We start from the raw sequence: 10,274 nt of genomic DNA, 5'->3' as shown, positions 1-10,274 counted from the left end.
AATAATATATATTAAAATAATAGTTATATCTATTATCTTAAGTGAGCGATAAAAAAGAACAATAGTTGAGCTTATCTTTCTTTTTGTTAATTCTTACAGAATTATTTGAATATATTTCCCACTCATGACATTGTTTTTGTTTATATTAATAGAAAGCAGACAATGAAGCTGAACAATCAGATGAGGAAGAAGAAGAAGAGGAGGAATCTGAGGAAGAATCCGAAGAATCAGAATCTGAAGAGAGTGAAGCTGAAACAGAAAGTGAAAGTGAAGCAGAAGTAAGTGTAAAAAAATAGATAATAGTTTTTTTAGAATTACCATTAATTAAAATTTTTGTCTTACAGGACGCAACAAATACTGACAAGAAAAATAATTTGGAACCACGTGTGAAGAAACATGAAAGCCGCCTATCAGCCATGAAGAAATGCAATGTCCTCTTACAAGCAAACGTAGATAATTTACAGGATGAAATCACACAAGTACGCGCCAAAGCAGCCAATTTACAAGCCGAATTAGACGCAGTACTGGCAGATTTAGGATTTTAAATTATAAACGTTATTTTAGCAGAGAATTTATTGTGTTAACTGTTTTGCTTTTTTTTTAGGTATTTTATATTCTAATTGACATGTATTTATTAAATATAATAACAATAAAACATATATATGTTAAAAAATAAAATAGTTTGGCTTACCTGATTTGTGTTATAGTTTTATATTGATAAATATGAATATTTATAATATAAACTGCAAAAACGTGTTATATTAACACCAATTCACAAAACTTTAAGAAATTTCACGTACACCGGTAGTTTTGCTGCTCCAACAATGTTTACTTCTGCTGTAGTAAGAATCAACAGAAAACAATTTTTATTAAATAGAAAGCAAATATATTTTTTAAAACAAATTGTTATTAATAATTTTGCACTTTTTTATTAAAACTTTACAAAAGCAAATTAAAATCCACAACACAAAAACAAAAATGTTTGTTTTTAAATTTGGCACCGGCCATATGTCACTACGTGGTTGCTATGACAACTACAGCTGTTCGCATTGCCAATATTAGTACAATAATTTTGAGAAATACAATTCGCACTGAACGTACGCCTTGTAGAATGTGTGTGTGTATGTTCATTTGTTTTGAAGCGTAATACAGTGCTTGCAAGTAATAAATTTTGCTGCTGCGTTTATTTTCAAGCCTTTAGTGTTAAATTATTTAATAATGTAATATTTTATAAAAGATTTACTGAAAATATAAAAACAAAATGCTTGTAATGTGCTATTATAAGTACATGCAAGCGTTTTAACGTTATTCGGCATGTGCAAACGTACGCAGACATTTTAGCAAAAATCGATTTTTCAAAAGTACGTTACCATAAACGCTTTAAGCATTTAAATTAAATTTAAAGGTAGTACATAATTTTTTTTTGTCAAAAGCTTTATTAAATAATTGAATTTTTACCTTTTAATTAAAGTTAGCCAAATTAGTGATACGTAATAGTAGTTAAAAAAATGTAATTAGTTATAATCCTTAAAACCATACAACGATACGTGATAACATAAACCAAACGAAATGCCTGAAAATTTGGAATTACATCAATTTGTGGACGGTTTTCGTCACAGTGAAACCAGAAATCGTTGGCTATCACGCATTAAGTCGAAACTAAACTGTCCTTATTTAGGAATAATACTCGCTACACTCTCATCCTTATTTTTCTCACTTTGCTCCGTTATTGTCAAAGGTCTAGTTGATATCAATCCTATGGAATTAGCATCCTTTAGGTAATGTAATTCGTTAATCTTGTAATAATTATTTGAAAATTATAATTCACAGATTTGTTGGTGTGTTACTTCCTGCAATACCAATTGTCATCTATACTAAGCAACCCGTCTTCCCTGAAGGTAAACGTGTAATATTGCTCTTGCGTTGCTTTATGGGCACAACTGGTTTGATGCTCAGTTTCTATGCCTTCCGCCATATGCCACTGGCTGATGCCAGCGTTATTATATTTTCGACGCCAGTTTTTGTTGCCATATTTGCGCGCGTTTTCCTCAAAGAACATTGCAGTTTATTTAATATTTTAACTATAATATTAACACTGGTGGGTGTAGTACTTATCACAAGACCACCATTCGTATTCGGCCAACAAGCAACAACAGATGTGAATTTGGAACGTTTGGACGGGAAACACTATGATATTTGGGGTCCAGTTGCTGCTATATCCTCCACACTATTCGGTGCCAATGTTTATATACTACTGAGAGCACTTAAAGGCTTACATTTTTCAGTGATTATGACAAATTTTGGTGCATTTGCATTAATTTATACAATAATAGTGTGTGGCACAATTGGTGCCATATGTTGGCCAGCATGTGGGCGTGATCGCTGGTTAGTTGTTGTATTAGGTATATTTAGTTTCTTGGGGCAAATATTGCTCACACTATCGCTACAAGTGGAACAGGCTGGACCAGTGGCCATAGCACGTTGTGCTGATATCGTTTTTGCTTTTATATGGCAGACAATGTTTTTTGGTGAAACTCCCACAGGATACTCACTCGTTGGCGCAATGCTGGTTGTCAGCAGTGTTATATTAACTGCTCTTAAAAAATGGGCGCTTTCGTTGCCACGCGAATCAACGGCACGTAAACGTTTACGTTATTTGCTATTGGATTAAAAATTACTCAAGCTTTTGTGCGTTCACGAAACACAGAAGCAAGCATTGTGGTTTCTCTCATAGTTAATTAATTTAAGATATACTTATAAATATTAAGTTATATACGTATATATATATTTAAGTACATATGTGTTTCTGTATGTAATCAAATTTTTTAGTCAATTTTTTTTGTTTGGATTTGTTAACTAACTAAACAGAGGCTCGTTTATTTATTTATTATTTTTATTAACTCATATATACATAAACGTCAAATAGTATTACTGATGTGATTTATGTACTTAAGTTGTCTAAGTTTTAAAGTAAATTCACGTTGAATTAGTGCAATTGTAATCAAATCTTTAAATTAAAATATCGACTATGTAGTAGGTTATTAGCCTGCATATGTATATGCTCAAGACAGTTTAACTTTATTGGTATTAGCTTGCATGGAAATATATTAAAATTAAATCATAAAATATTAACTATTTTATCAACTAAAAATTTTCTACAAGATTGTAAAAAATTTTAAAATTAACTAGAATTTTTTTGACCAGTAAGACTTTCACTAATGGGAGTTTCTTTGTTCGTTTTTTGTAAGAACAATATCAAATTTAGCAAAATTATATAATATATAAAAAAATGTATATTTATTAAAATAATAAAATTTACTCTACTAAAAACTTTAAGCGTTTCTTTTTAAATTGCAATAAATATTATGGCCTAAATAATTGATATTTTATTCGACATGTTAAGGATGATACAGGATTTTATATTAAAAGTATGTAAAAATATGGCGATATAATTAAAAGGTCTGTTGCACGAGCTACTCGTTGTAACTTTGAGTAACACTGTGCATATGCAAATGCGTTCCATCAGCAAATTTTCGAGTAAATGAGAGCATCTGAGAGAGCATAACATCCCTGACGAAATTTGAAAATGCTACACCGACTGTACTCGTATATTTTATTTCAAGTAAAATTTGTGTGATGTGTGAATCAGAATCAGTTTTGGTTTGAATTTAAATTCAAATAACACGGCACTGGTGTTCTCACCAGATTTTACACAAAGCTGTTCCATGAAAATCTGTGTAAAGATCGTTGGTTACACAGGCCAGCAATTTCTTAAAGTTATAATTACGAACCCCGTAACTATATATGTCTTAATATTAATAATGGTTGATAAAGGCTGTTTGGAATATGGTATGAAGATCAAATATTCCAAATGTTGTAACGAATGAATTTCGGATTTTACGTTTTTTGTACAAAGCTAGTTGCCTGTTTAAAAAAATATCCCATTTCTTTATATAAAAGGTAGTCAGAATATAATAGGTGACAAATTGTTTTCATATCAAGAAGTAGATTGCAATATAAATAATTACTTTAACTCATACGGTCATTCAATTCACTGTACCATACGAGTGAAGGTGTTTAAATTATGAATAATGTGAATTGGTAAGGTTATGAGTCTATTTGAATATTAGCTAAAATCGATTGTATACGTCAAAAACCATATTGAACATATCGTTTGAAGAAATTAGAGTCTGTAATGTCGTAAAATTATCTATAAACAATTAATTTGAATATTTAGGATACTATTTTCTTATCCATACTTTTTATATTATATAATTAATAGTAAAAATAAAAATTAAAATTTAATAACTAAAAATGACTATATAATTAATTAACTTAATCAGTCTACAGCTGGTTCATGATTTTGTTTTAATGTAACACAGCAAGTAAATTTGATAATGAACATTCACAGCAAATTAACAAAAAACGCCAAGTATATTTGAAGTACGGCTTTGGTTCAGTTAACTAATGAACACTGACTCTAAGCTTTGAATTTTGCAGGGATCGAATTCAAACGTTAGGGACTTGCAGTCTCAAAAATTATATACGAATACGATGATGGGTATTTGGCAATACCCGATATATAACTTACGTGGATATCAAAAACATAATACATCCGTTTCATGCGGACAAACTGTACTTTAAAGTGTCAAATTACACTCTTTACACAGATTTTCATGGAAGAGCTCTGTGTAAGGTCTAATGCGAACACCAGTGTACGCACAAATAAATAATACAAAAATTTGAATTCAAACCAAAACAGCTGATTCACACATCAACACAAATTTAACTTGAAATAAAATATACGAGTTAAGTCTGTATAGCATTTTCAATTTCAACAGGGATGCTGTGGTCTCTCAGATGTTCTCATCATGAGATACAAAACACATAAATCATAATTTTATAAGAGCTTTAAAAGGAAATATATCAAAAATCAGTTGATCAGCGTTAAGAAATAGAGGAATTTAGATTCTTTTAAATACTAACAAAAACTAGAGTAACCAAACAATTTAAATCTATATTTCATGTAATATATTAATTCTATTAATCGAATTTTTCAATTAACAATTCAGCTGTGAAAAAATATATTTGTTGGCTTTACATTTGTAATTTAAATGGTTTATATATGAATGTGATAGAACTAAAATCGCTTGTTTTCAATGTTTTAAAATTCTTCTAGAGAAACCGAGTAGTAAGTGATTGAAGTGAAAAAATTTACTTTAAAAATCTTTAAATAAATTATTAAATAAATTAATTAATAGTTATAATAGAGAAACAATCTACAGTTTCCCTGGAGATGACTATTGAAGATAGTCGATATATCGGAAAAATATTTTAATAAAATATTATTTGTATTTAAATATAAATAATAAATTATATTTTTTTTATTTCTATTTAAATGATATATTATACCACTAATAAGTTATTAGAAAGCGTTAATGATAAAATAATTCTAAAATGAAATATGTTCAAATTATGTGCTGAACATACCCTATCATTAATATTGACACGTTTTCTAAAATCTCCAGTGACTGTAAAACTGTTTACTGTCAACTTGTCGACTTGTTAAAAAATTAAAACTGATTGTGATATCATAACAACGAAATTTACGTATAAAGTTAAATAGGAAAAATTCTAAATAAAAAAACAAAAATTAACAATATAAGTTCCAGTACAATGTCTGAAGGTAAAAGTAAATTTTTAAGTAAGGTGCTGGTAGTGTCTGCCGGATTGGGATTGTTATACATAATATCACGAAATAGACGTAAAATTTTTTCAATTTTTAACAAACACGGACACCCACTATATGGCCAAAGAATTGAATTAGTTGATTCTGTAGAAAAATGTGATGCTGTAGTTGCAGATTTAAAAAAGTAAAACAAAAAACTATCATAAAATAAAATACAATTAAATTTCTCTTCATTTTTAAATCAGGCAATGCATTAAGAATCCGGTTTTAGGATTTGACTGTGAGTGGATTACCGTAAATGGCAAACGCAGACCTGTAGCCTTATTGCAGTTGGCAACAGACAATGGTTTATGCGCCCTGTTTCGCCTGTGTCATCTTCGTCCCATACCAGTATGTTTACGTGAATTGTTACTAAATGATCGTATTCTAAAAGTTGGTGTGGATTCGCATGAAGATGCCAAAAAGTTGGCTTTTGACTATTCTCTTTGTGTATCGGGTACATACGATCTGCGCTTCTTAGCAAAGGAAAACGGATATAAAGCAGAAGGTTTAGCGAAATTAGCTAAAAGTCATCTCAATGTGGTACTTGACAAAAATTGGCGCCTATCTTGCTCAAACTGGGAGGCAGTAGAGTTGACTTCGGCGCAGTTAAACTATGCCGCCAATGATGCACTAGTTGCTGTCAAAATATTCAATAAACTCTTTTCACAATTAAAGAAAACGTGTGTTATTTAAATTCATAAATTATTAAACTGAAAGTAATTTTTGTTTATTTGTAGATGGTACGAAAGGACCGACTACATGGCCATACATCAACTTTTAGAATACCAAATTGATACACGGTTCAATGCTAAACTTGAAAACCGGCGAAAATGCTCGCCCATAACTGATACAGCAGAAAAAGGTAATCAAATAAAGCGTAAAACGTATACTGGCATACGTGCTAGTAATTTATATGATAATACACAGTTACAAGCACCCGACGGAGAACTGTTAGGAGTGATTGACTACAAAAAAGCCAAATGGTATATAGACAATGGTTTAGCTATTGAAATTGCAACAAATCCATATATTGCGCGTCTTAACTTCGAACCCGCAGCTCGTCCAGTTGGTAGTGTAGGTCAGTATTATAAAATATCTAAAGATAATCAGTGTGTTGTGTGTGGTAAAACAGACACATTTGTACGCAAAAATGTTGTGCCACGTGAATACAGAAAACACTTCCCTGGTAAGCACAAATAATTTTATAAAATGTTCATTTTAATTATAAGTTTTTGTATTTAACAGATGTCATGAAATCGCATAGTTCACATGATGTTCTATTGCTATGTCCGCAATGCCATGAAAAGAGTAACATATCTGATCTAGCCATACGCACTTATTTAGCCAATCTATGCGATGCTCCAATCTCCCATAATAACACAGCTATTAAATCTTTTGAAATACCAAAACTAAAGTAATATTATTTATATACAGTTTCTTACTTTCAATTTTAATTAAAATACTAAGTTTAATATTGATTAATAATAATATTATTTATTTATAGATCAGTGAAATCTGCCGGACGCGCAATTTTAAATCATTCAGAGAAGCTACCAGAAGCGCGAAAAAATGAACTGCTTGAAGTTTTAAAAAATTATTTTAGTTGTGATAACATTGACGAGGATCAATTGCTAATAGCTTCTGAATTAAATACAAAGTAAGATATTGCCTAAAATTTTATTTCCATTTTATTTTATCGGGTTTTATTGAGTGAAGCTAAGGAAGGCATATGAATCGATGATCCATTAATGTATATCCAAAGTAATATTTCTTTATAAAAAATTATTCCATTGGGTAATGCCCCTCTTCACACCTTTTCTTCATCAGTTTATATGCACATAAGCTTGGCTTTGCTTTTAAATGTAATGTAAAACTATTTATAAAAATAATTGCTATACATTTTTTAATTAATATATAATTATATTATTAATGTATATTTTTCATAAGAAATTAAATTATTTTTATTATTAATTAATTTTTGTTATTAATTTAATTTTTATTATTAATTTAATTGTTGTTAATTGAATAGTTTATATAAGTTAATAGGTATTTGTTAATTGATTAATTTTTGTTAATTAATTAATTTTTATAATTAATTAAGTTTCGTTGATTTATTTATATTGGTTAATAGGTGTGTGTTAGTTGACTAATTTATATTAACTAATTAGTTTTTGTTAATTAATTATTTTTATCAATTAAGTTTTATTAATTAATTATTTTTTATTAATTAATTAGGTTTTATTTGAGTTATTTATATTAGATAAAAGGTGTTTGTTTGTTAATTAATTTATATTAATTAATTAATTTTTATTAATTAATTAATTTTTGTTAATTAATTAATTTTTGTTAATTAATTAATTTTTGTTTATTAATTTTTGTTAACTAATAAATTTTTATTAATTTTTTTTAATTATTTTTATTAATTAATTAATTTTTGTTGATTGATTAATTTTTTATTAAATTAATTTTTATTAATTAATTTTTGTTTATTAATTAATTTCTATTAATTAACTAATTTTTGTTAATTAATAAATTTTTATTAATTGTTTTTTGTCATTAATTTATATTAATATCAATTAATATATGTTGTATTCAATGTCTCTTGTCATTTGAATAACATTAAACAAAAAAATTTTTGTTTTTTTCTGCTATTAATTAATTATATATTACGAATGTATTATTTTCAAACTTTAATAATACAATTTTTCACATAAATAAAATTTAACTATTTCCTTCTTTGTATTTCATAGAAATTAATTTATTTATCTTATAATATTATTATTATTAATATTAATATTATTAGTATTATAATATATTATTATTAATATTAACATTATTAGTATTATAATATAAATGAATATAATATTATAAATATTCATTTAGTATTTTATAATTAATTTTATATTTCTTCTCTCACTTTATGAAACTTAACTGTATAATTCTTTATATAGAACTGAATGTATTGTAAAATAAAATGTATTTAAAATGATAAGTATCAAGCAGTATCGAAATGTTTTTTTTAAGTATCAAGTAAAACTATATATTGTTGCCTATACAATATATTTTTACTTAAAAATTTTTTTTTTTATAATTTTTTAGTTTACACATGTAGTTCTTATTATGTATGTAGTAATATAATTTTACATATATTTATAAAAGTGAAAGTCTTTATACCATTAGCTTTTTTTTAATTAATTAAAATGTTTAAAAAATATATATTATATTGAAGTTTATTAGAAATTTTAAGATATTATTAAAATTTTCTATAACTTATGATTAACTGTAACGAATTGCTAATCAAATCAAAATATTATTAATCAAATGTATTTTTAGGCTAGTTTTACAGTTATTTCCAATTCCGCTAGATATTGAACATCAGTGGGCTTTGAAAAGATTTATTCATTTTATTGTCTTTATATAATTATTGCGCTACAAGTGTCAGGAATCGAACTCAGGCAAATTTGAAGTGTAGATTCAGTTTGCGCTATTCAAAATTCAAGTATAGTTTAAGTATAGTATTTATAGTCTTTCAAATAAGTATAAACTCGCTAATGTCGTCTTAAAATATTACATAATGTATCTTTTTATTTATTATGTGTAATCTTTTCTATTTTAGTCTTGATAACCCAGATTATTGTCAACATGGTGAAAAGGTAGTAGAAAAATATTGTAATGAATTAGGCGGCTTGGTTACACTTGAAAAATTATGGCGTGAACACTTCTTAAAAACAATGGAACCGAGATATTTACCGGAACTTTGGGATGTAAATCATAACGCAAATCGGTAAAATATTAATATATTGTTTATAAATAAATTTTAAAATATTTCAACCATTTAAGTTTAGAAATTCGTGCTCAGGAAGGTCGTCTAAATGAAATAGATATGTTAAAAGCTGGCATTAAAAACTCAAGCTCTAATGAGAAAAACCACTAACAAAATTCTGGACTCTTATTATTTTAAAATAGTATAAACACATCTTTAGTACAAAATCAATAGCTTTAATAATTTTGTTTTAATTAATTTCTCATATTATATTTAAGATTTTTAATGTGAAAGTAGATTGTCTCCTTAGGAGCAATTAACTTTGCGTCTTAAAAAAATTTCATTTGATAATTAATTTTTGAAATTATTAAAGCTTATAAACATTATTTTAAATAAACCAACTTCAAGTAGCAATTATCAATTTTTTTAAATTTTAAATATTTTTAACTTTTTATATTTAATTTTATGTTATTGTGCAATTTTTATACAACAAATATCGTTAATGAAATGCAGTCAATATTAATATTTATTCGACTAAATAGAAAGAAGAATATTTATTCTATGTTCTATGTAATATTTAAATTTCAATATTCTCTAAAAATGTTTCATAAATAAAAACTCTATTATATATAATAGGTATATGCTTTATTTTTATTGCTTTTTTCGTTCACTAACACATACATATGACGCATATTATATATTATATAAACAAAAAGCACAAAAATTATATTAACTAATTTCGGTTTTTATTAAAATTGAGACAATACATAGATAAAATAA

At 26.8% G+C, this 10,274-nt stretch overlaps 3 protein-coding genes across 5 annotated transcripts in view; all 3 read left to right on the top strand.

Moving 5' to 3' along the window:
* The window catches only part of LOC119675714 (histone H3.v1-like), a 1,493-nt gene extending 854 nt beyond the window's left edge, over positions 1-639 (top strand). Inside the window, exons 2-3 of the mRNA XM_038086919.1 lie at positions 153-278; positions 345-639. Of these exons, the coding sequence (XP_037942847.1) occupies positions 153-278; positions 345-545 (327 nt within the window). The 3' untranslated portion in view covers positions 546-639. The remainder of the gene's footprint in view (positions 1-152; positions 279-344) is intronic.
* Positions 640-1,131: 492 nt separating this feature from the next.
* LOC119676177 (solute carrier family 35 member G1) lies at positions 1,132-3,133 on the top strand. 2 transcript variants are annotated; one of them, XM_038087411.1, is made up of 3 exons: positions 1,132-1,405; positions 1,472-1,778; positions 1,831-3,133. In XM_038087411.1, exons 2-3 carry the CDS (start codon positions 1,570-1,572, stop codon positions 2,669-2,671), a joined length of 1,050 nt encoding a protein of 349 aa, XP_037943339.1. In that variant the 5' UTR covers positions 1,132-1,405; positions 1,472-1,569; the 3' UTR covers positions 2,672-3,133. The 2 variants fall into 2 exon arrangements, with proteins under 2 accessions (XP_037943339.1, XP_037943340.1); XM_038087412.1 differs by lacking the exon at positions 1,132-1,405 and having other exon boundaries at positions 1,447-1,778.
* A 2,393-nt stretch (positions 3,134-5,526) lies between these two features.
* On the top strand, positions 5,527-9,750 carry LOC119676174 (exonuclease 3'-5' domain-containing protein 2). Of its 2 annotated transcripts, none has more exons than XM_038087409.1 (7): positions 5,527-5,873; positions 5,935-6,411; positions 6,469-6,917; positions 6,977-7,145; positions 7,236-7,388; positions 9,348-9,515; positions 9,577-9,717. In XM_038087409.1, the coding sequence occupies exons 1-7, from the start codon at positions 5,677-5,679 to the stop codon at positions 9,605-9,607; spliced, it is 1,644 nt and encodes a 547-aa protein (XP_037943337.1). In that variant the 5' UTR covers positions 5,527-5,676; the 3' UTR covers positions 9,608-9,717. The 2 variants fall into 2 exon arrangements, with proteins under 2 accessions (XP_037943337.1, XP_037943336.1); XM_038087408.1 differs by having other exon boundaries at positions 5,528-5,873; positions 9,572-9,750.
* Positions 9,751-10,274: the final 524 nt, after the last annotated feature.

This window comes from Teleopsis dalmanni, chromosome 2 (genome assembly GCF_002237135.1).
Source record: "Teleopsis dalmanni isolate 2A chromosome 2, ASM223713v2, whole genome shotgun sequence".
Lineage (NCBI taxonomy): Eukaryota > Metazoa > Arthropoda > Insecta > Diptera > Diopsidae > Teleopsis > Teleopsis dalmanni.
Note: the sequence above shows the minus strand (reverse complement) of the source record. Positions and strands in the feature narration are given on the sequence as shown.